This window comes from Heloderma suspectum, chromosome 4 (assembly GCF_057233095.1).
Source record: "Heloderma suspectum isolate Gila_16-S chromosome 4, 16-S_ref, whole genome shotgun sequence".
Classification (NCBI taxonomy): Eukaryota; Metazoa; Chordata; class Lepidosauria; order Squamata; family Helodermatidae; genus Heloderma; species Heloderma suspectum.
Window position 1 is genome coordinate 244,785,096 of NC_139461.1, and position 27,057 is coordinate 244,812,152.

General features: G+C 41.7%; 1 protein-coding gene across 2 annotated transcripts in view; it reads right to left on the bottom strand.

Annotated features, from left to right (window-relative positions):
• ILRUN (inflammation and lipid regulator with UBA-like and NBR1-like domains) overlaps nt 1-25,514 on the bottom strand; it is a 59,918-nt gene extending 34,404 nt beyond the window's left edge. For both annotated transcript variants that reach the window (XM_084853056.1, XM_084853051.1), the window contains exon 1: nt 25,268-25,514. In XM_084853056.1, the coding sequence (XP_084709182.1) occupies nt 25,268-25,425 (158 nt within the window). In that variant the 5' untranslated portion in view covers nt 25,426-25,514. The remainder of the gene's footprint in view (nt 1-25,267) is intronic.
• Nucleotides 25,515-27,057: the final 1,543 nt, after the last annotated feature.

Sequence of the window (27,057 nt, forward strand, 5' to 3'; positions counted from 1 at the left end):
GTGGTACAGAGTGAAAGTGAGAGATCTCAGTTTTAAATTGGAAGTGCGTGGCAACAGTTTCATGGGGCCGATATATCTTATGCCCTCCGTGGGACCTGTCAATGCAAAGGAGGCAATCTTATTCCAAAACAGAGTTTGTGCTGTGGCACTAGCAAGGGCAAAAATGCAAGTTGGGTGATGTTTTAGGAAATAAAATAAAATCCCTTTTCTAGTTTTTGCCTTCCCTTTGTTCCCTCCTGCTTAAATTCCACAACCAACCTACTCCACAAAGCAGCAAGAATACTATGGAGATGGTGCTATCTGCTAGACTGCCCTTTAAATACTTGCTAGGTGCAGCACGGGGATGGAAGAATAACTATCAAGCTAGAAACAATAGGTTAACAGTTTAGAGAAGAGGTTTAAGGAGGAGAAGGGGGAGAAGGTCCAGTGATCAAAGAAGGAGTCAGATGGACAGTGAAGGAGTAGACAAGGAAGGATGGGGTGCTGGAGCAGAGGTACTGTATTCCTGGGAACAGTGTGCGCTGTTAGAAGGACCCCTCCCAAGAGCAGCATAGTGTAACCTAATCTTGTTTCTACAGTAGACTAATGACAAGCAAACTACTGATGCAGTGAAACCATTCCAGTCCTACAGTGCTGTAAAGGCATTTGGGATACCAGGAGGGAGCAGGCAGAAAAGTTGGTAGAAAAACCAGGAATGGACAAGAAAAAACACAATTTCATTGGTGGCCTGCCAGGCAATTCATGGCTACATCAACAAACTATGGTTAACAGAAATCCTGGAATAGTGATATGTGTGAATGCAGCCAATCTATATGGAATTTCCAAGCGGGAGGGCAACACTTTACCTTTGCTGCTAGACATATGAAGGGCCAGGAAAAAAAAAGCTGGGGTAAAAGCATTTTTCCCCTGGGGACCTTTTTTCCCATTTTTTCCCAGTGGAAAATTGGAACATTTTGAGGGAACTTTGGGGGGAAAAAAACCCTCCTAGGAAATACTATCTCTTGGAATGATGAAATGTTTTTAAGACAAGAGTTTACTGCCTCAAAATGTGTAGTATGAAGATTCTCATGTAATAAAACCTACAGCATGGGTGGGCAACATGCGGCCCATGCCACCTCCTGATGTGACCCCTGCTGAAATTCATGGTGGTTGCAGATAACCTCTACAGAGTGGTAAAGGGTCAAATTTAGCTTGAGGACAATTTGGTGCTGTGATGGTGGCAGGAGCATAGCCCTCAATGGGAAGGGGGTCAAAAATGGCCCCCAGAACCCCAAAATTTCCCATCTCTAATTCCTATGTAGACATATACACAACACAAATCCAAGGTGTATCCCTGCACCTAGAGGGAGCTACCACCCCCATGAGAGGAGCATATAGGGCTATCACTTTCCTGTGAATTACTGCTTGCCTTCTTCTGGTGACCTTTAATCTGGTTTGGAGATATTAGAATCAAGTATCTTGCCTCTGTTATCATTTTCCCTTGGTCCATTCCTTGTGGTCAACCTTTTCACCTCTCCCCTCAAATGACTGTAACTCTTAGGGAGTTTCCAGACAGCACCAATCAAAAGGCATTGTGCAGCTATTGCATCTTTCCCTCCTTAATGCTTTTTTGTGGTAAGAAAAAAAGATTGAAGAAGTAGTGGGAAAATATGGGATATTTTCAAGTGGAAGACAACCCACACCTGAACCACCATCCCACCTCCACCTGTAACATTCTGTGAATGATACAGGGTGATAGCACAATAAAAGCCTTCCCTGAAAGTGCCAAGACACTCTGCTACAGACTAGGAAACTAGCAGCTTATTGCCCTGCCTTGCTGAAGAATAACAAAGTCAGAAGGAGGTGGGATATAAACTGAAAAAAGACTGTTGTGGGTACCAAAGCCCCAGAGAGAAAAACCTGAACGTTTGTGTGAGAACCTAGCTCTAACCAAAACCCATAGAAGGAAATGGGCTACATTTGGCTGGAAGTTCTGAGCAAACATTTCACAAATATGCCAAATTGTACAATTAGGAATTAGACATTCTTTGTTAGAGCAGTAAACTAAATTTAGGTATTGCATATATTTCAATTTTTCAAAAATTTCCACCCCCACCCCAGTTCCCCAGAAAGTAGATCTCTAACTGCTAGAGCAGATCTCTAACTGCTGCTGAAACTCCCAAATCTAGCAAAACCTCAAAGATATTTAGTAAAGCAAATTTGGCACATTGTCAAAAGTTAAATCCCCTTCATGGATCACTGCCTTGTTGTGGCGAAGGGGCTTGCGTAACTCAGTGAAGCCATAAGCTATGCCGTGCAGGGCCACCCAAGACGGACAGGTCATGGCAGAGAGTTCTGACAAAATGTGGTCCACTGGAGAAGGAAATGGCAACCCACTCCAGTATTCTTGCCAAGAAAACCCCATGGAACGTATCACAAGGCTAAAAGATATGACGCCGGAAGATGAGCCCCTCAGGTCGGAAGGTGTCCAATATGCTACTGGGGAAGAGCAGAGGGTATTTCCAAGTAGCGCCAGAAAGAGTGAAGCGGCTGGGCCAAACCCGAAAGGACACTCAGCTGTGGATGTGTCTGGTGGTGAAAAGAAAATCCGATGCTGTAAAGAACAATATTGTTTAGGAACCTGGAATGTCAGATCAATGAATCAAGGTAAGCTGGAGGTGGTCAAACATGAGATGGCAAGATTGAACATCGACATCTTGGGAATCAGTGAACTAAAATGGACAGGCATGGGCGAATTTAATTCAGGTGACCATCATATCTACTATTGTGGGCAAGAATCCCTTAGAAGAAATGGAGTAGCACTCATAGTCAACAAAAGGGTGGGAAAAGCAGTACTGGGGTACAATCTTAAAAATGATAGAATGATCTCAGTACGAATCCAAGGCAAACCATTCAACATCACAGTAATTCAAGTCTATGCCCCAACCACTGAGGCCGAAGAAGCTGAGGTTGATCGGTTCTATGAAGACCTACAACACCTTCTAGAACTAACACCAAAAAAAGATGTCCTCTTCATCATAGGGGATTGGAATGCTAAAGTAGGAAGTCAAGAAATCACCGGGATAACAGGCAGGCATGGCCTTGGTGTACAAATGAAGCAGGACAAAAGCTAATAAGAGTTTTGCCAAGAGAACATGCTGATCATAGCAAACACTCTTTTCCAACAGCACAAGAGGCGACTCTACACATGGACGTCACCAGATGGTCAATATCGAAATCAGATTGATTATGTCCTTTGCAGCCAAAGATGGAGAAGCTCCATCAGTCAGTCAGTAAAAACAAGACCTGGAGCTGACTGTGGCTCAGATCATGAGCTGCTTCTTGCAAAATTTCGTCTTAAATTGAAGAACGTTGGGAAAACCACTAAACCGTTCAGGTATGACCTAAATCATATCCCTTATGAATATACAGTGGAGGTGAGGAATAGATTTCATGGATTAGACCTGATAGACAGAGTGCCTGAGGAACTATGGACGGAGGTCCGTAACATTGCTCAGGAGGCAGCAACGAAATCCATCCCAAAGAAAAAGAAATGCAAGAAAGCCAAGTGGCTGTCTGATGAGGCTTTACAAGTAGCTCACGAAAGAAGGGAAGCGAAAAGCAAGGGAGAAAGGGGAAGATATACCCAACTGAACGCAGAGTTCCAGAGAATAGCAAGGAGAGACAAGAAGGCCTTCTTAAATGAACAATGCAAAGAAATCGAGGAAAACAACAGAATGGGAAAGACTAGAGATATCTTCAAGAAAATTGGAAATCTCAAGGGAACGTTTTGTGCAAAGACGGGCATGATAAAGGACAAAGAAGGCAGGGACCTAACAGAAGCAGATGAGATTAAGAAGAGGTGGCAAGAATACACAGAAGAACTATACAGGAAAGATCTGAATGTCCCTGATAGCCATGATAGTGCGGTCACTGAACTTGAGCCGGACATCCTAGAGAGTGAAGTCAAGTGGGCCTTAGGAAGCATTAGTAACAACAAAGCTAGCGGAGATGACAGTATTCCAGCCGAGCTATTTAAAATCCTAAAAGATGATGCTGTTAAAGTGCTGCATTCAATATGTCAACAAATCTGGAACACTCAACAGTGGCCACAAGACTGGAAAAGGTCAGTTTACATTCCAATCCCAAAGAAGGGCAACGCCAAAGAGTGTTCAAACTACTGTACAATTGCACTCATTTCACATGCCAGCAAGGTGATGCTCAAAATCCTACAAGCTAGGCTTCAGCAGTATGCGAACCGAGAACTACCAGAAGTACAAGCTGGGTTTAGAAGAGGCAGAGGAACTAGAGATCAAATCGCCAACATTCGCTGCATCATGGAGAAAGCAAGAGAATTCCAGAAAAGCGTCTATTTCTGCTTCATTGACTACGCTAAAGCCTTTGATTGTGTGGATCACAACAAACTGTGGCAAATTCTTAAAGTGATGGGAGTACCAGACCACCTTACCTGTCTCCTGAGAAACCTGTACGAGGGTCAAGAAGCAACAGTAAGAACCAGACATGGAACAACTGAGTGGTTCAAAATTGGGAAAGGAGTACGACAAGGCTGCATATTGTCACCCTGCTTATTTAACTTATATGCAGAGTACATCATGAGAAATGCCGGGTTGGATGAATCAGAGGTCGGAATTAAGATTGCTGGGAGAATTATCAACAACCTCCGATATGCAGACGATACCACCCTAATGGCAGAAAGCAAAGAGGATCTAAACAGCCTCTTGTTGAGGGTGAAAGAGGAGAGTGCAAAAGCTGGTTTGAAACTCAACATTAAAAAAACTAAGATCATGGCATCTGGCCCCATCACTTCCTGGCATATAGAAGGGGAAGAAATGGAAGCAGTGACAGATTTTACTTTCTTGGGCTCCAAGATCACCGCAGACCGTGACTGTAGCCATGAAATTAAAAGACGCTTGCTCCTGGGGAGGAAAGCTATGGCCAACCTAGACAGCATAGTAAGAAGCAGAGACATCACCTTGCCGACAAAGGTCCGTCTAATCAAAGCTATGGTTTTCCCAGTAGTAATGTATGGCTGTGAGAGCTGGACTATAAGGAAGGCTGAGCGCCGAAGAATTGATGCTTTCGAACTGTGGTGCTGGAGAAGACTCTTACGAGTCCCCTGGACTGCAAGGAGGTCAAATCAGTCCATCCTAAAGGAAATCAACCCTGAGTGCTCATTGGAAGGACAGATACTGAAGCTGAAGCTCAAATATTTTGGCCACCTAATGCGAAGAGAAAACTCCCTGGAAAAGACCCTGATGCTGGGAAAGACTGAAGGCAAAAGGAGAAGGGGACGGCAGAGGATGAGATGGCTAGATAGCATCACAGATGCAATGAATATGAACTTGAGCACGCTCCGGGAGAGAGCGCAGGACAGGAAGGCCTGGCGTGCTATGGTCCATGGGGTCACAAAGAGTCGGACACGACTGAACAACAACAACAAAAGTTAAATAATGTTTTAATCCGAGTATGTGAATTTTCCCCAAACTGAACATCTGAAGGATAGTCAGTTACTTAACTATTTGAATGAATTATGAATATACCGACTATGAATACTTATGTATATCTTTAGTGTATCTCCCATCTAGCATGCACTTCAACTTCCCAGACCCAACCAGGTTCATATTGACTAGCTGATTCAGTTCAATATTACTTAACAAACACACCTAACAGCCCTGATCTGATTCAGCACAATATATAGTTTAAATAGAAACCATCCTTAGTCTCCATTGTGTGTTTCCATGTTTCACCCTAAATCTAGAGCAAAGGGGAAATGAAGGCACAGCCAACAGCAAGCCTAGCCATTCAGCCTATTATATAGAATAGATGTTGTAAAATAAAGAATTTTTCCCTGCGTTGGTGGCTCTACTTACAATGTTTTCTCTCAAACACAAGCAACAAGATTTTAACTTAAATTTTCATGATTTACATGTCCTGAACATTAGTACAGCCTTGGTCACCCAACACAAAATAAGCTCAATCTTGTACTTTTTGTAAAAAGCAGATACTGGGCAGTATCCAATGGTGTCATTCTGCAAATTCAAATAGTGCTAGTGGACCTCTGCCAAATCTTTCCATTGCACAAGCGGTTGTACAACTATAACTTTAGTTGGATTGTCTTCTTGCACATAGTTCAGAACCTAGTTTCCACTAGTGCAACTTCATTTGCACTAGTGGAATGACACTGTTAGATACTGCTGACTATGTGCTAGACAACTGTTACCATGTTAGCACAACAAATGTATTAAATCTAAGATTTAATAGAGAATTCTTTTCCTCCAGAGAACTTTGTCAAAATTTCCAACCATATGCTCAACAGTAGAAGTAAGATAAAGGACAAAGACAGCCAGAGACAACACAGTAAGATTGTACACAGTCTATTAGAGCACTAAAATACTTATGTTCCATTCTGTTAAAATGCTAACTGATCTGAATTATGTTTTCTTAATGATTGTGAGCATATGTGAACATGCTGAACAGACAACACAAGTGGAATACTGGTTCTAACTCCAAGCGAGTAGCCGTGGCTACTAGAAGAAAGGACTGCAGAGCATGCAAAACTGAAATGAGGAGGATGCATACACAGAGATTAAATGATACCATACCACAGCTCTCCATATACATACACACCCAGGAATCCCTCCAATAGGACAGATCTCAGTAACTGCATCCAGCATAAAAGGGAGAGATTTGGGGCAGAGACTGTTAGAGAACACTGCAGAAAACAATGATTTCCACACAAAAGTTGCTGGGTATTTCTGTAGCGCCTAATATAACATGCGTAAGCTTTGTTAGATAATATTTTGTATTTTGGCTGATGTACATTAAATTATTTTTGTGTGAACGAGATTGAACTTGCTTACCAAAATATAGAAACACGCCACAGGTGGTTTAAATGCTTCCTTTATATTCCATTTTAAAAGATGTGGCTATAACTATTGCAATAGCTATGGCTATGTTCTTGAGGTTGCAATTGCCAATACAAAAATGTGTTTCTTCCTGCATCAATATACATGAATAGCTAATGTTTCATGGGTGTCAAACTTAAGGTAATATTCATTTGAAACTGTCGACATTTTTTGTTAATGACTTGTAATTAATGTAATGTGAATAACATAATATGTGAATATCCAGTGTAGGACACACAAATATATGTCTACAAAGCAAGACCTTCTGCATAAGATAATTTTCTGCACGTGCACATACTGCAGTTCAATATCAAGTTCATGTGGGAATGTGTAACGCCCATGGGAATTCACACTTGGCTGTGGCAATACCCTAATGATTTGTTTCTTTTCAAACCAACATTTATTGCCATTTGCAAGGAAGACAAATGTCTGGGTGGTTCATTCTGTCACAAAGAATATTTTGTTTACATGAATACTGTGTTGTATTACTTGACCAAGAACGTTGTTTCTAGTTTCCTGTTTCCATCTTATGCTCAACAAAAATGAAGTTGTCAAGTGACACCAGAAGTTTGGTGGTTGTTCCTGCTTTTTTCTTTTAGGACAATTACATTCCCCATAGCAGCTTCATCCCCTGTGTTTTGATAACAGCATACCCTAATTGTCCCATATTGACATCATGCAGATTGTATGCCTTTCACTGAATTTAAGTTTCCAAAACACTTGTCAAGATCTTTTTTCTTTTCTTCCAAGTTGTTCTCAGTGACGACCAAACAAATCATTGCCAGAGCTGAAGTTTTTCCAAGTTCAGAAGAAATGTATTTATACTTTGTGTTGTAAAGACTGGCTTCAACCTTTTTCAGGGTCTTTCAGAATGTTCCCTGAGGCAAGAGAAGGGGATGTGGTACAGATTGCAATTGGCTGTCTAGCCAAAAAAGCAGGGCAGGAGAAGCGCGGAGGGGAACGATACCCTCGGTGCTTTTCCTGCCCTGGTTTGGATAGTACGGAGAACGGAGGCGGCCGCCTATCTAGTTAGGATTGCACCCTTACTGTACTAAAGCTAGAAGAAAAGCTTCAGGGAATGCAAATAAACTGGATGCTCCTTCATCAAATATATAATTTTATTACAAATCCTTTAGTAAAGCAAACCATGACTAGAAGCATGACAAAATTTGAAGGTATATTATTGGAACATATGGTTAATACAAAAGGATTGGTTTCAATAATTTATTCACAAATCATTGAAATAGATATGAATATGTCAGATGGACTGAAAATAATATAAGATATTGGGATACCAATAGAGCAAAAGGTGTGGGATAAAGTATTACACGATCAAGGAAAACTGTTTCAATAACTCTCAGGGAGAATATGTAGTAATTGTTACACAGATGGTGTATCGTGCCAGTACGTCTGGCAAGAATAGCCAACATAAAATGTTGGAGAAACTGCAATCAGCAAGGTTTATACATTCATATCTGCTAGACATGTCCTATTGTGTCAGTTTGGGAACATATTTTTAGAAATGGCAAATATTACACATCAGACCATACACATGACACCAGTGTTGGCCGTATTAACAACATGGGAAGAACAAAATGCAAAAGTGACATCTAAGGATTTAATTGAGTTCATGGTGATAGCAGCCCGAAGAGTCATAGCTAAAAGTTGGAAAACTGTAGAACTTTTAATACTGAAATCATAGTACATGGGATTATGGCAAATAGCCATGGCAGAAAAATTGACATATAAACTGAAATTAGCTAAAGGCAAAATATCTGACTTCTATAAAATATGGAAGCATTTTATTCTATATACTGACCAGGGACATACACAGCAGTATTTGTCAAAGCCTTTCCTCAGATTATGGAAAAGAGACTATAAACATGATATATTGAAGAATTATAATGAAAAATTTTATGCAGCCTATGGATTCCACTTATATCTTGATCTGTAAACTAAACAGAAAAATATGAATAGATGTTAAATGTACCACCCTCTGTCAATAATTACATTTAAACTTAATATTTCTTTTTATCTACTTGCTTCCTTTTTTCTTTTCTTTTTTTGATTTGGTTGATTTTGTTTTAGAAAACTAATTAAAATCTTAAAAAAAAATAAAATTTAAAGAAATTATGTGTCATCTTGTATGCCACATTTATGGTTGTTTTACTCACATGTAAGATGTAAGTTTTTTGGAAAAAAACTGTTGCCAGATTATGAATATTAAGATGACATTGAACATGCCAACTATATAAGAAAATGAAAAAATGGGTCTGTCAAAAATAGAAGTGAAGCCATGCTGCAGTTAAGGACAATCCAGACCAAACAAAACATTAACTATTGTAAACAGTCGAGATATAGGTACATATGATGGCATAATAATCTGTCTAATAAAAAGAACAGGAGGAACAGAAAGGGAGGTGGGGTTGCACTGTATGTAAAAAATACATCTCTCTGCACAGAAATACAGGAAGATGAGCTTGGTAGCCCCATCGAGAGCATATGGATCAAAATAAATGGAGCAAAGAATAAAAGGAACCTGGTGGTTGGAGTCCACTACCGGCCACCCAATCAAGGAAAAGACGAGGATGAAACTTTTGAAAAGCAAACTGCCAATGTTTCAGGGAAGCATGATGTAGTAGTAATGGGGGACTTCAATTTCCCTGATATTTGTTGGGAGACAAATTCTGCAAAACATGGCCCCTCCAGGAAATTCCTGACTTGTGTGGCGGATAACTTCCTCCTACAGAAAGTAGAGGAAGGAACTAGAGGATCGGCTATCCTTGACTTGATCCTAACCAACAGAAATGACTTAGTGGATAAAGTAGCAGTTACAGGAACTCTGGGGGAAAGCGACCATATTATACTTGAGTTCTTGGCTTTAGGGGAAGCAAAAGCCGAGTGTAGTCAAATGCGCACCCTGGATTTTAGGAAAGCTGATTTTAATAAACTCAGAACAATGATCAGTAAGGTCCCATAGCAAGCGACTCTAACAAGAAAAGGAGTCCAAGATGGGTGGGAGCTTTTAAAAAAGGAAATTCTCAAGGCACAATCACAAACAATTCCAACAAGAAGAAAAGGTAAAAGACAACAGAAGAAGCCAATGTGGCTTCACAAAAAGCTTAGGGATGACCTGAAAACAAAAAAGGACACATATAGGAAGTGGAAAGAAGGCCAAGCTACAAAGGAAGAGTACAGGCAGGGAGCACAGAATTGCAGGGATGGCTAAAGCGGAGAATGAGCTGAGGTTAGCGAGGGATGCTAAAAACAACAAAAAGGCTTTCTTCAGCTACGTGCATTGTAAAAGACAGCGGAAAGAAATGATTGTTCAGCTGTGAAATAAGGATGGCAAAATGATAACAGATGACAAAGAGAAGGCAGAGGTGCTCAATTCCTACTTTGGCTCAGTCTTCTCCCAAAAGAGGGTCTATGACCCCCCCCCCCCCCGGCAAAGGAGAAGTACAGGCTGAAGGGGGAGGATTGCAGCTTGAGACTGATAGGCATATGGTCAAGGAACACCTAATTACTTTGAATGAGTTCAAATCTCCAGGGCCAGATGAACTGCACCCTAGAGTAATAAAGGAACTGGCAGAAGAACTCTGAACCACTGTCTATTCTCTTTGAGAAATCATGGAGGACGGGGGAAGTGCCAGATGACTGGAGGAGGGCTAATGTTCAAAAAGGGTAAAGAGGAGGAACCTGGGAACTACAGACCAGTCAGTCTGACATCAATCCCTGGGAAAATTCTGGAGCAGATGATAAAGCAATCCACTGCAGTGATTACTCGAAGCCAACATGGTTTTGTCAAGAACAAATCCTGCCAGACGAATCTGATATCACTTTTTGATCAAGTAACCTTTCTTGACTATGGGAATGCTGTAGACATCATATACCTTGACTTCAGCAAAGCTTTCGACAAAGTGCCCCATGATATCCTGATGAGCAAACTAGCTCAAAGTGGGCTAGATGAAACAACGATCAGGTGGATCCACAGTTGGCTACAGAATCGGACTCAAAGAGTGCTTATCAATGGGACCTTCTCAAACTGGGGAGAGGTAACGAGTGGGGTACCGCAGGGCTCAGTCCTGGGCCCAGTGCTCTTCAACATTTTTATTAATGACTTGGAGGAGAAGGTGCAGGGAATGCTGATCAGATTTGCAGATGACACAAAATTGGGAGGGATAGCTAATACCTTGGAAGACAGAAACAAAATTCAAAGTGATCTGGATAGACTGGAGCGCTGGGCAGAAAACAACAGAATGACATTTAATAGGGATAAATGCCAAGTTCTGCACCTAGGAAGAAGAAACCAAAGGCAGAGTTACAAGATGGGGGATACGTGGCTCAACAACACTACAAGCGAGAAGGATCTTGGAATTGTTGTATATCACAAGCTGAATCTGAGCCAACAATGGGATGTGGCTGCAAAAAAAGGCAAATGCTATTTTGGGGGTGAATTAATGGAAGCACAGCTTCCAAATCCTGGGAAGTACTAGTTCCCCTCTACTCAGCACTGGTTAGGCCTCATCTGGAGTACTGTGTCCAGTTCTGGGCACCACACTTTAAGAAGGATGCAATGCAGACAAACTGGAGAGGGTTCAGAGGAGGGCAACAAAGATGATCAGGGGACTGGAAACAAAGCCCTATTGAAGAGAGACTGAAAGAACTGGGCATATTTAGCCTTGAGAAGAGAAGACTGAGGGGAGGTATGATAGCTTTCTTCAAGTACTTGAAATGTTGTCACAGAGTGGAAGGCCACGATCTCTTCTTGATCATCCCAGAATGCAGGACACAGAAGAATGGGCTCAAGTTACAGGAAGCCAGATTCCGGCTGAACATCAGGAAAAACTTCCTGACTGTTAGGGCAATACAACAATGGACCCAATTACCTAGGGAGGTGGTGGGCTCTCCCACACTGGAGGCATTCAAGACGAGGTTGGACAGCCATCTCTCAGGGATGCTCTGACTTGGATTCCTGCACTGAGCAGGGGGTTGGGCTCGATGGTGTTGTAGGCCCCTTCCAACCCTACTATTCTATGATAATATTCAAGCCCAAACAGGACAAACTAAGGCTGTCTTGCTATATTCTAGAGGCATGCAGAATAAAGTCCATGTATGTGCAAAAAGGCTGCAGACATCTAACAGTGCCTACCCAAACTGGAGTACTTTTATATTAACAAAAGGTTTAACTACTTTCCTACATGGCCTATAAGGAAAGGCTGAAACTACTTGAAACAGATATTGTTATACTGATCCCAAAACAAAACAGGCAAGGCAGTATTATTTACAAAACTTTTTTTTAGTTACACAGAGCTTTTCATTAGGCAGAATGAGAAAGTACATCTTGTGTATGTATTAAAGCAAGGTTAATTACATACAAAATTTAAATTATTTTAACTTTTAGTCCCGCTTGTGATGACGCCTTGAATTTTTCCAGCTCTGGTTACAAATGCAAATATTTTTAGTCATTTCAGACTGGGCTTACCTGCTGTGTCAAAAGCTTTGTGAACAGGCATATTATCTGTTATTATTTAATGCTGGCTGTTACATTTAAGTTGTTACATTTAAGTTGGATCTCACTTTGGGGGGACTCCACATACTATTTCCCCCAATGATTTCTTCTTATCTCTCAGCAGAAATCTATATGGAGGCAGACATACTGGAGGAGACTCCAACACGAGCTGGCAACCCTTTTTGGAGTTAAGCAGCGTAGCATTACCCCTTCCCAAAAGTCAATTCCACCCAAGTAGAAAAAAGCAATGATAAAAACCCATCTTCAGAATCATTTATATGAAGTAACACTGGAACCAAAGGAATAGGACAAACAAATTTGTTTCGCTCTTGACTACTCAGTGGCTTAATCGCTCTTGACTAAACCACTAACAGTGACTTTTTAACTTCTTCGATTAGGAAGACTTAATCCAGAGTTACAGAACACCTGTGTACAGAACTTGGCACATTACTGCTGCTGCCCAAGTGTTCAGAAGTACTAACAGTGGAACCACCACTGATAAAGCTCTTTTGGCTATGGTAATTCTTACCAGTAGTATTATCAGCTAAATTATTTCTTCCATAATCATGACTAATATCAAGGATGCGTGTATATAGTAAATCTGCACGAGAGGGGAAAAAACTAAGAATTTGGTACTGAGTGCAGAATGCACCTGAGAATGTACCTGAGAGTCTCAGATTTCATTTTAAGACTACAACAAAGACAAGCTATTTGGTAAAATGTTCAAAGCAAGAAGGGAACTCAGCTGGATTTCCAGAGGTGAGGCTTCAGTGACCTACATAGATTCCTGTCCTTTCCATGGCTAACATAAAAATAAATATAGTATGCAAAGTAAGCAGACGTACACAAAATTTTTTATAGGGGTTGCAAAAATCAAATTACCTCAGTAAAGAATCAGGTTTTTTCACAGTGCAAAGTATACAACTATATCGCTGCTGTTTTACATGGTAGCGCAAAGATTCTTGCCCCACATTAATACCACCATGATATATATAATTACCACTTTAAAAGAATTTGCCATCTGGATCCAAGAGATAATAAATGCCTTGCTACAAGAGGACATGTGCTCCTATCTGCCTTGAAGTAGGCAGTTGTGAGGCCACCCCTAAAGAAACTCTCCTTGGACCCAGAAGATGACTATTACAGGTCACAAGGTACTCAAGCAGGTGATTGCTCTGCAACTCTGAGTGCCCTTGGATGAACCAGATTGTTTAGATCCAATTCAGTCTGGCTTCAGGATTGGTGCTGGCCCACAAACTGTCTTGATTACCCCAAAGGATGATCTATATCAGGAGAGCAACAGAAGTACAACTCTTGCCAATTCTACTAGACCTCTCAGTGGCTTTCAATACCATTGACCGTAGTATCCTTCTGGATAGGCTCTCTGAGTTGGGCAGTCCAGTACTTTGGTGATTCTGCTCCTACTTGGTGGTGGGTGTCATCAATATGAGGATGACACTCCACCATGTATGACATCAGATTCAGGTAAGGCAGAAGTGGAAGTACTGAATAGTAATGTCAGGGCCAGCTTCAGCACTGCAGTTGGCACCTTAGTTTATAGCTAAGATTTGCTTAGAAGTAGTCTGGAAGAGCTTGGGCCTATTCAGCCTCTGGAATGTCAGAATTTATGTGAGCTTATCTCTCTCTATGTTCTCAGAGCAGAGCCATGGGGAGTCACCCGACTCCCTGTCCACCTGTTGGTTTGGCCTTGGCAGGCAGGGAGGCTGGAAGCTGTCCGTGAGAACCAGACAGAGGCGGGGTAGGGTTTGCAGAAGGGTCACCCAGCTTGAAGCATTAATGCTGGAGAGCAGAGCAGCGATGCCCTATTTAAGACAGGGGCTGTACTGAAAGGCCAAAAGCCCTTGTCTGTCAAGGGATCCAGAGAAGGTGTCTTACAGTTATGCTTTCCCCCTTTAAGCAGATGCAAAGACAAAGAGCCTTTGCTAGAAACATCTTGTCTTCATAGCCTGAAACCCTCTCTGTTTGGATCTACCATCATCTGAGCTTCCAGAGGCACTCTGCACATAGACTCTCCCTTAACTGGAACATCACATAGCTAAAGACTTGCCATGAAAAGTACTGTGAGGCTTTTCATAGACTGGACTCATGCAGCGTGGAGTTACTAATTTGAAAGCAGTGGCACGGAACTCTTTGCGTGTGTGGATTTACCCTTCTCTTGGTCTTCATAGGCCTAGACCATGTAGCCTGGCGTTATCAATGAAAGATTCAAAGTTGGACTAACTCGCTGTGGGTGGGGTTTTGTTTTGGCCTTTCAAGAATTCACCCCTTTGATTGCCTGAGGGATCATTCCAGGAATCATTCCCATTCCTTGTCCGGAGTTTGGAACCCCATGTATGGATTGCCTGGGTTGGATTATACCAGGAATTCTGTTCCTTCCCTTGTGTTCACAGCTGTGGAGATGGCAACGGAGAAACCACGTTGATGAGGGTCTCAGTCACAGTTGTAATGTCTGGCATTACTTTGTTCTGATCTTACTTAGAGCCTGTAGTTACTGACCATCCACTACAAGATTTCTACCGAGTGTAACAATTAAGCTTTTGTCGTGGGATTTCTTGCAATAAAGGAGTCTCACTGATTTGGGTGCCCCATGTCAGTCCCACGCCAGAGGGTTTGTGTCCGAGGGACCTGGGTTTCCTGACATGTTGCCTGGAGGCTGTGATGGACTGGATGAGGGGCCCCCCAAAACTGAAGTTCAATCCCAACACAGATATTATGGGTGGCAATTCATCTATCCAGGGAGGTAATATTCTTGTTCTGGAAGGGGCTATACTCCCACTAAGGGATGAGGTTCACTGTCTGGGGGTGTTCATTGATCCAGCTCTGTAACTGACGCCGCCTCACTAGCAAAAAGCACCTTTTACCAGCTAATTTATTTATTTATTTATTTATATTTATTTATTTATTTCATTCCTATACTGCCCAATAGCCAAAGCTCTCTGGGCGGTTCACAAAAATTGGCTGATATACCAGCTGCCTGCAGCCACGTCTGGACAGAGAGAGCTGGGTTATTCCATTATCCAGCTCTGGTAACCTTCAAATTACACTACTGTAATGTGTTGTACCTGGAGCCGCCTTTGAAGACTGTGTGGAAATTGCACTTCATACCTAGTGGCTATGTTTTCAACTAATTGGGACTAGGCATTGGGAACACATCCCATCACTTCCTAAAGAGCTCCACTAGCCTCCAGTCCTTTTCCGAGCACAATTCATAGTATTAAGACATACTTGTAAAGCCCTAAATGGCTTGGGACCTGGATAGCGTGTCGTGCCCCGAAAACGGCAGAGTGGTATAGAAATGTTTTAAATAAAACAAACTGAACAAATTGTGCTAAAATATCCATGAGGAATCATATTATGATAGTTTTTTTAATAGTAAATTCATCTATTTCTCTAGAATAATATTATTTGGCCGAGCTATATGGGGATACTCATTCTCTGTTAGTTCCATCAGTTGTTCCTGGATGTTCCTTCACACAATTCGATTAAGTAAACTTTTCTGTTCTCATGCAAAATACTTTATTTGCTTCATTGAATCTTGCTTTCAATTACTTTCTAATTTTTGTCATCATTTTTGGACAAATATTTCAGATTCCTATCATGCTAGCACCAAATTTGTACACACCTGGAAGGAATTCCACCCCCAAACATCTTCATTCATTCAGTCCTTTGAAATTCAGGAGGTAACAACATTTCTGGGCTTCACTAAGGTGCCTCAAAGAATGAACTAGTTGAATTAAGGAGTAACTTAAGAAGAACACACACATTTAAGCATGCATTTTATGGATAACATAATACTTACTCTGAAATCTTGGTTGCATTAAGAATGGATATTAGGATGGTAGATCAGCCAGTTCTAATTTATAACTGTGGCTAAGGCAGTTTTCCCACCTCTCAAACCTTCCCGTTAGCACGGCAATAAGCAGGTTCTTCCTGGTGTCTTCCTGTACACACCCTCTGGACGAGAGATGGGGAATGTCTTGTCCCACAGATATCGTTAGATTGTTAGATGGGTATGATCCCTCACCATTGGCCATAGAGTTGAAGCCCAACAACATCTGGAAGACCACACATTCCCCACCCCTACTCTGGACACAGAGCTTACCTTGACAAGCTAAACTATGGTTTCATACCAGGTTGGATCCAAAGGTTGCAGAGCAGAAAAACATTCATTCAAGTATCTTTCCCATCCCCTCTCCCCCGCACAGCTCTGCGGCTGTCTGAGGCCACCAAGCCCCTCCCAAGGGTGAGGAGACCCTCTGGAAAATGATGTACTGTGAGAGAGGGGAATTGTGAGAGAGGGGAATTGTGGGAGAGGGGAATTGCTCAAAGTCAGGGTTCATAGAAGGTGCCTTTCCTCTATTTGGGGGGATTCTCTCCTCCCATTACAACTCCTTAGCCCACAGCATATGTTCAGGAGTTTCCCTGACCCCTTGGAAAGGCATCGTGCGGGGGAGGCAAGGAAGAGGGGCCAGAAGGATCCTTATGTAAGCAGCCCTCTGCTCATGCAGCATGTTTGGAAACTTTACAATGTGTAAGGCTAGTAACCTTGGCTAGCACTTACCACAGTTAAGCATGATATCTACATTTGCTAGGTGCAAGTAAGGTTAATGCAGGCCATAGCTTGAGATCCAACTTCAAAGATTCACAACCTGGTTTGTGACCAATTTGTAGCCATGGTTCAGGTATGCCGAGGTCTTAACAAAAACCAAGCAAAACCCGCTAGAATCATAGAATAGTAGGGTTGGGCCTATAAGACAATTGAGTCCAACCCCCTGCTCAATGCAGGAATCCAAGTCAGAGCATCCCTGAGAGATGGCTGTCCAGCCTCATCTTGAATGCCTCCAGTGTGGGAGAGCCCACCACCTCCCTAGGTAATTGGGTCCATTGTTGTATTGCCCTAACAGTCAGGAAGTTTTTCCTGATGTTCAACCTGCTCAATTTTGTGTCATCTGCAAATTTGATCATCATTCCCTGCACCTCCTCCTCCAAGTCATTAATAAAAATGTTGAAGAGCACTGGGCCCAGGACTGAGCCCTGCGGTGCCCTGCTTGTTACCTCTCCCCAGTTTGAGAAGATCCCATTGATAACCACTTTTTGAGTCTTATTCTGTAGCCAAACACTCACGGTGGTTAAGGCTGCAGTCCTATATGCACTTACCCAGGAGTAAGCCCCAGTGAAGTCAATGGGCCTTTACTTTTGAAGTGGCACATTGGATTGTGCTGTAAGTGATTTATCTGCACAGGCCCATGGACAGGTGAGAGATACCTAACCTTAATAATTATGGAATTATTGCACTTTAAAAGCCCCACACAAAATGCAAGCCTTTCCAAAGGGAAACAGGGGAAGTGATTCAACACAAAACGTATATTCATGATGAGTTACACTGAAAAATACTAAATAAAACTGGATTTAAGGAAGCCCTTCTAAATTAAAAGTGTCTCTTTAGAAGCCTGTATGCAGTAACCTAGTGGAAACAGAGACAGCTCCATGCTCCTGTATGTAGGAAAGAAATAAAGTTTTATATACTGAAATGAGGAAGGCTATTCAAATGTACAGAACCCTCTCTTGATACAGAATGAGTTTTCTGATAATGCAACACACACGCATACACATACACGTGCGCACACTTTCAACTACATCTCGCAAATGAAGCAATATGCATGGGACAGGAAAAGTTAGCCTATGCTATTTTTCCATAACTACTGCAGTCCAGTGTCTTTAACCCCCCACCCCACCCCCAAATAAGCTTTACTGTAGGATTGCTCTGTCTCCATAAGATAAAAAATTCATTCACGTACATATATAAATTTAATCTACTTAAATAAATGCAAATCTCAAATTGCCCACTCACTAGCTCCTGAAAATGCACTAAAAACAAAACAGACAAACATTATCCACAAGAAGGCAAACCCCCCAGTTAGGCCAGTTTAAAACCTGACAGGTGGCAATTCCACACTAGTAAAGAACTAGGAACACGCCCAGACATTTTCAAACGTAACATTTAAGGGTCTAAAAAATGCTAAGCAATAAATTGGCCCAAGACAGCTCACTAATCCCACTACATATGTTTAAGGTGCTAGATATATTTTCAAAGTCAGCAGGCTTTCTACATTGCTTAACATCTGGTTGAGAAGAGAATGGAACAGATGCTCAGCACTAGTTAAGCATACTATTTAGTGAATGGCATAACTTTTCAAATAAACTGGCAGTAACATGTCTTTTAACCATACCATCCAAATATCTAAACTCAAGCTAGAATCTTTTTTTTTTTTTTAACTCCCACCTTCATTTAAAAAACCAGATCATTTCCAATGGGCCTGTTTGCATGTAACGGCAGCAAATGAGAGCAAATTGCCGTGTTGCATGCGAGCCGCCACAGCTTGATCAATTGGGACAATCAACATCTTGTAGGAGGATATTGCATGATGTGCAAATCCAGACACTATGGGTTATTTGTGGGTTAAACAACCCAAAGTTAACCAAAGAACTAATTGTAGATTAACTTTGGGTTGTTTAACCACAAATAACCCATAATGTCTGGATTTGCACGTCATGCAACCTCCTGTGATTGGGTCGAGAAGAGGTTGATTATGGAAAGCGGCGGTAGTTCACGTGCGGCACGAAGCAAATTATGGGTTAAGTAATTAACCTACAATTTGCCACCATTACATGCAAACTGAGTCAATATAATCAAGAATAACATTTTTGTCTGGTGGTAACAGATACAGAGCTCCTATGTACAGATATTCTTGACCACAAACTTCCTTACTACAAGGTGCAATTTCATGTGTTTTGAAAACAAGTGGAACAATGTAATTCAAAAAGACAAAGCGCACCATGGTAGTTTTCCAATAAAAATATTATCTGAGCAAAACCCTATTATATTATGGAGGCTGTGAACAGTATAGGATTGCAATGAAGGAAGGCCCTTTGTAGGTACATAATGGCTGAGTTCACACAACATGACAACCCATACTCAAAGTTGCATATGGGTTGGTGTGGGTTGTTGTTGAAATATGGGTTGTTGGGTGTGTGAACCCAGTCAGTCACTATATTGTCCTACTGCAGCAAATGGCAAAGCTAGGTCAGCACAAGAGTGGATCTTTTTCACTATTACCATTCATTGTTGTGTGTATAAGGAGTTCCCATCATGGTTCCTTATCATACTAGACCTCCACTCTGGGAAATGTAGTACCAATGGTGTGAAAAGCAGCTACAGCATGATTCCTCCTAGAGGTGTGAAAGCTCAGAAAAAAACAGAAAAAACTCAGAAAAAAACAGCTTTTCCCATTTTTCCCAAAGGACCGTTTTTGTTTTTTCCAAAAAAACCCCCTGGAAACATTGAAAGGCTTTGGATTATGAAGTATTTTTTACTGATAGACATTTATGCTCAGTTTCCCAGCGTGTGAGTAGAGTCAACATTGTGCATTCTTTACAGTAAATGTGCATTCCTAACAGCTTGGGTTTTGTTCTATTGAGTCCTGTGTTTCTGATGCTGTAGCAGTCATTTAATGTAGTTCTAATCTATTCAGACAATAATTACAAATTTACCAAGTTTACTTTTAAAAGTTTTAAAAGATAATGAAAATTTTATGAGCAAACTAAGTTATACAGAAAATAATTTTAGGAACAGAAAGGCTGCTTTATGTTCCGGTGCCCTTCAGATGTTTTGGACTACAGTGCTCAGCATTCCTGCCCATTGGCCATGCTGCCTGAGGCTAATGGGAGCTGAAGACCAAAATATCTGGAAGGCACCAGGTTGGGCAAGGCTGTCTTAAAGCAACTAAGTAACTTTAGATCTGTAAAGAGCGCTAAAAAATAAGTATTCTTTATTTTTCCATTTCCCCCCAAATTTCAAATTTTTCCAGGAAAAAAGTTTTTTTCCATGCCCTCAAAATTTTTTATCTCTAATTCCTCCCCATGGAACAAATCGACACTGCAGCATCTTCCTATCCAAGGAATGTTTCAGTCCTTTGGAGGAGGGATATTGGTGAGGCAAGGATCTATGGCATGAACTTCTCAAATTACTGAACAGTTGAGGTGGGGTGGCAGGAAGCTGCAGCAACTCCCATGCCACTAAATAAACTGACCCAGTTCACATGTAACAACAACCCACTGGAAAAAGTGTAGAGGCTTAACTGAGATCCCTCAAATGAAGAACTCCAGGAGCAGATCAAGGTGAGAACACAAACTAAAAAGAAGATCCGGCACTTGAGGAATGGAGAAAATAGCATTTGTTCGTTCGTTCGTTCGTTCATTCATTCTCTCTCTCTCTCTCTCTCTCTCTCTCTCACACACACACACACACACACACACCCACCGTTCGTTCGTTCATTCATTCTCTCTCTCTCTCACACACACACACACACACACACACCCTTTGAACACTCATTCAAACGGTACTGCCCATTCCAGCTGCAAACCATTAGGAATAATGCACCTTTCTCTCTCTGTGGAGAGCCAGAGATAGATGTTTTTGTGTGATACTATCACAACATACACTAATATGGCTCAATAAAGGTCCTAAACGATTCATCAGCATCTTTTGCCATATAAATAGTTCTGAATGTAAGACCCCTCTTAAATTCCATCCTTAGAACATTATCTTATATGTGGTTACAGTGAGGAATGTCCCCCTCAACACTGGGTACTTCACTGGTCACTAGGTCCAGAATTCAACATTTCCCCAACCAACCATTCCAGGTAGTCTACTCTGCAGTTGTTGGCATATGTCATGGGGGTGGGGGAAATACTGCCTGTGTACTGCTAAGTAGCCAAAAAGCCAAAGGGGAGAAAAATGGGAACATGGCCAGGGGAGGGGAAAATGGGAAAGTTGTGACAAGGTGGGTGCTGTAAAGGCGCAACTATATAGACACAATCCTAAATCACAGTTTAGCATTATGTACATGAGCTGTGGCAATCCTCAGGCTTATATGCTCCCTACTCCTTATACTCCTTTTTTGCGTGCCAAAGGAGGAGACTGAACGGTTGCACTCTCAACTTTAAACTTATCAAAGTTCCGCCATACATCCAAACTCAGGGAACACTTGTTACTTTAAACTCTGGTTAGTACAAACCAGGCAGGATCAAACCATAGTTTATCATCTTAGTTTGTTCTCTAACCACAGTTTAAACTAACCAGAGTTCCCTGAGTTTGGACATAATGGGGAACTCATTAGTTTAAAATCAGAACTGGAAGGTGAGATCTTTCTTCTCTCTCTTCTCACACAGAAGAGATCAAAAGCTGGGCAACCTTAAAGTGTCTAATATTTCCTGTGTGTCTTGAATAAGAAAACTGGTCAGTTTAACCCACTATCAGCTACACAGAATGGATGTAGCTCTCCAATATCAAAAGCAGGGGCTCTTCCCAAAGACTGCTACCGAGATCCTTTAACTAGAAGTGTAAAGGATTAAAGCCATGAGTTTTGGCATTCCTGTGGTCTACAGCTGAGCCTATCCCGAACTAGGCAATTCTATTAGCAGTCTAAGGACTTGTGCATAGTTTTGAGAAGGCAGAGGTTAAGGAAGGTAACAGTAGGAGGACCTACTGAATACTACTATGGATCCTCCTCCTGCTTGTGACTGGTTATACTGTTGTTCTCTGAAACACTAGGATTGAGTTTTTCAAAACGTTATATTGCAAATGCTTATTTCTTTTACATAGCTGTTCAAACAAGTCGGGGGGGGAGGGATGCAGAAAAGAAGGGTGAACTGGAATTGAAGGATAAAATGGTGGTGGGAAGATCCATCTGTGCTATCCTGGACATCTAAATAAATAAATTACTGTCCAAGGAGCCCAATTCCACCGTCCTGCATACATTACCCCTTCACTTACTTGAAATATTAATGCAGTCAGAATTATTACTAAGAGTTTATATATATTACATTATCCCTATCTAGAGATGTAAAACTTCAGGAGATTTTGAAGCCATGGGAAAAAACTGCTTTTCCTTGAGGCATTTGGAAAAATTGAAAAATAACCAATACTCCTTTTTTAGTGCACTTTACAGATCTAAAGTCACTTTGTTGCTTTAGGGCAACCTGTTGCTTTAGGGCAAGCTTTCCTCAACCTGGTGCCCTCCAGATGTTTTGGACTTCAGCTCACATCAGCCCCAGGCAGCATGACCAAGGGTCAGGAATGCTGGGTGCTGTAATCCAAACCATCTGGAGGGCATCAGATTGGGGAAAGCTGCTTTAGGAACATAAATTTTGTATAACTTGGTTGGCTCATAAAATTATCATTAAAATTCAAAACTCATAAAAGTAATAATATATAAACAACTAAATTTTATTCATCATTCTAAAAGGAAATATTTCATAATCCAAACCTGTTCAATTTTGGGGGGAAAAAACAAAAAAAGGACCTTGGAAAAAACATTTCCCCCCAAATTCTGTCTTTTTTCCTGGGCCTTCACATCTTCATCCTTATCAACTTGAACACCCTGCTAGATATCCTCAGCCATTTCAACCAAAAAGTAGCAGCCATAAGTTAAAAGTGGACATACTACAGGATCCTTGGTCCACAATGGATATACACTGAAACACAGGAACAGTTTCCCATAGAACATTATTTCTCAAAGGCATCATACTGCATAACAAAAAATGTACATTTGCCACCACACGTAGGTACAACAGGGATCCATGGACAATCCCAGATTCATATAATTTATGAATTATATAAGTTTTCAGCCATGTGCAATTCTAAACAGAGCCAATGTTGTATGGCTCTAGGATATCCAGATTCAACTCCCCATTTGGCCCTGAAGTGCACTAGGTGGCTTTGGGCAAATCACCACGGCAGCAGTTATCACAAAAGCAGATTTTGAGATGGTAAACCTCTCCCTGAACTGCACAACTTCTGACTGCAAGTGGGGACTCATGTGACAATACTGCTCTGTGCCAAAATAAATCCCTCCACATAGTGAACTAGGTGTCAGGGTAAAGGTTTCTTGCCTAGGTTTCTCCCTGACATGTTTGCTTTATATGTGCAGGATTATTTTTTGCAATTATGTGAGTCCTCATCTACAGTCAGGTGGTAGATTCCAGACACAATTTTACCTCATTTGTTGTTTGTGAGAATTAGGCTCAAACCATACATTCTTTGTATTGCTGTTGAGGGTAAAGTGGGAGTTTGATTTAAGCCAACCTAAGATCCTTAGGAAAAGGGTGGAAATTTGACCAAAACGAAACCTAAACACAGATTATACACCACTGCATAGCAGAAAATAGTTTTCTATCAGCCCAGTCCTAATCACATTTACCCAGAAGTAAGCCTCGCTAATTTTGACTGAATTTCCAAGTATACTTGAATTGTGGCTAAAGTGTATTAGTGTAAAGTGTTTCACCCTCCCTGATTTAAGTTCTTTGAGCCTCAATTCTCCATGATTGTAATATTTTGCAGATTTATGATTTTTTGTAAAACAATGTTGACGGCCAAAGGGATCTTGGAAGACTATGCATGAAATATAGGCAATAAGGCTACAGAGGCAGAAAAAATAGGACAAGATATAAGGAAGACGAGCCACTAAAACATACCGACACACCACCATCAAATGTTCACATATACTGCAAGCATGGCTTTTTAAAGGTTTTGTTTACAAACCTGTAGATTAGAAACTCTTTAACAGCTGGTAATTAAGGCTGAGATTTTTACAATTCCAAACTTTTGACTGTGCAGCCTGTCCAGATGTAACCAGCTCAACCCATAATCCAAAACTGTACACTAGTAGTTTTATCTTGGATGTTAAGAGTGTGATCCCATTGGCAGAGATCTAGGTTTGGATTTTGGATTCAAGCTCCACTTCTGCTATGGACTCACTGTGCAGTCATCACTATCCATCAGCTTCAAATTCCTATCAGAAAACATGAGAACTGCAAGCTACCTCATAGGGTAATTGTGAAGAGAATCACAAAAGGTGAAAACTAATTTGAAAATCTGAAGTAGAAGAATCAAAATATGATGATTAGTAAGTCTACAACAGGTGACAGCAATTTCAGATCATATCAACTTTTAACTTAAAGCCTGGGGGACGAAACTGGTCACACTTTGGAAACAATACTAAGAAAACAGCATTCCATATCCTCCCCCCACACATACTCTGACTTTTACAACTCCAGTAATCCACATTCCCAGCACATAAGCTAGCAAAAGGGTTATATGTAACAGTCTTCCAGTTAAGATTTAAAAAAAAATTAAGAGAAAATACGTATGCAGAGACCATAACTCGCATTCGGTAAAGGCCCATTCTGGCCTCGAACAGACATATTTGCATTTTAAATTGCAGGAAGACCGGGGGGGGGGGGGGCTGAATGCAAAGACAACAGAAACAAAACCACAACATGATAGAACCTGTCACGAAGCACAGACTTCAGAATATGCAGCAAGACGGTGAATCTGAACCCAAGATGAAGCCTGATCCTATTCTAAGGAGACCTCACACAACGCCTTTACAGATAAGGAAAGGCGACTGTTCCTTGTGTTTTGGCGGCACTTTTATGACTTGTCCTGCGACTGAAGAAGCGTCACACTGAGGTTGTTTACAATGGACGGAGTTGATCCACCTTCGAGAGGAACGCAGCGCTACTCCCCCCACGCCAGTGCGTGCGTGATCAAATCCTTAACCGGACTCCTTCAACCGGATAACTTCCCCCGCAGGCTGGGGGGCTCGGGAGAACAAGTTGGGCCTGGCAAAGTGAGCCTCCCCAGGCCTACGCTTAGCCCTCTCGGAACAGCACAGCCGAGCGAGGACGACCCCCCGCCGCCTCCGGTCGCACTCCGTCTTCCCCTTCCCGTCCTGCTCCCCCACCCCCAACCCCCGCAGGGTAGTACCAGTTCGTCATGTCCAGGAAGAAGGCGCAGCCGGCCGGGCTGAGCTGGAAGCCGAGAAGTCGCTGGAACTCGCCAATGAGCACGTCCTTGTCGGTGGTTCCCAGGCAGCTGAACTTCTGCATCAGCTCGGCGTCCAGGTCCACGTCCATCCCCTCCATGGCGACGGGACCCGCTCTGCTCGCGCCAGCCCGGCCCCTTCCACTAGGCCCTGGGCCGCCGTGAGCCGCCGCTGCCGCCTCCTCAGAGCGACATGGGGGAGGGGGGAGAGCAGCGAGCGAGCAGCACGCACGGCACGCCGACGTCGCCAGCGCCGCCACGTACCGTGACCTCACAGACGTGATGGCGTCATAGCGGAGAAAACCGAAACGCAAACTTCCCGAGGCAGTGTTGAGTAAAGAGAGGCGGGGGAAGTCTCTTCTGAATGCAAATGAGCTGGGGCTGGGTAGAGCGAGAGTATCTTTTATTTCGGCCACGGAGCTTATACAGCCTGATCCTGTGCATGTTTACTCGGATGTAAGTCCCACTGAGTCCAACTTGCTGCCAAGTGAGTATGCATGGAATTGTACACCTGATGTATTAGAAGTGAAATATGCAGTTTGTCTCGCTTTTTATAACATGGAGGAGATTTAACTCTCGGTGATTTATACCAACTCTTTTGTATATTCTCAAAAAAACCTCAGTAAGCCCAATGCTTACTTGCTTGCATGCTTGCTTATTTATTTATTTATTTATTTATAGCAAGATTCCTAACTCCATGGTGTTCACCTTAGGCATGGAAAGCTACAATAAAATATAAAAATATGTAACGTGATAATGGTGATGCAGTTGTGAAATGCAATACTATGCACGTTTACTCAGAAGTAAGTCCCACTGAGTTCAGTGGGGCTCCTCTTTCCCAAGTAAGTGTATAAGATTGCAGCCGTAGTAAAGCTAGACAGCCTAGAAAGTTTTGATCAGAGTCTCTGTAAAGTCACTTATTGCAACAGTTTAGTTATGCCAGAAGGGCAAGCTTACCCAAAGCAACTTATTGTGCAACAATTCTACTCAGAAGTAAGCCCCATTGCGTTCAATAGGATTACTCCCAAGTAAGTCTAGGATTGTAGCCTTAGATTGCTGAACTCAGTGGGACTTACTTCTGAGTAGACATATATAGGATTATGCTGTTAAATTTTTACTTTAAAAAAAGATGTAAATGCAACTCACTGCACGTCATAGTTGTCGATATTTACATAGGCAACGTTTAAAAACACAAAAAGAAAATATGTAAATATACAGAAGAAGATATAAAAATATTTCCAGGATAGCCATGTTACTCTGTTGCAGAAAAAACAACGAAGAGTCTTGTGGCTACTTTAGCAAATTTATTTTTGGCATAAAGCTTTTGTGGACTACAGTCCACTTCATCAGACACATCTGATGAAGTGGACAGCAGTCCACAAAAACCTACGCCATAATAAATTTTGTTAATGTTTAAGGTGCCCCAAGACTGTGTTTCTTATAAAAAATATTAAATACATACAGCATGCTTGCTGTGAAATACATTGTGCATGTAATAGCTTGGCAGATGATAAAAAAAATCTATGCCATGAAATTATAGGAAATTAATTCAGCTAACTCATAGCCATAAATTGTTATATGGCCAACAGTAAAAAGTAGTTACACTGTTAGTAATGAAAGGTAATTCATTCCAATTAAAACTTTTAATATTACAAGTAGGTGCATTATTTTTAATTATGTGCATTCATTGTATTACTATTTGACTAGAACTATACCAAACATACTTATGCACC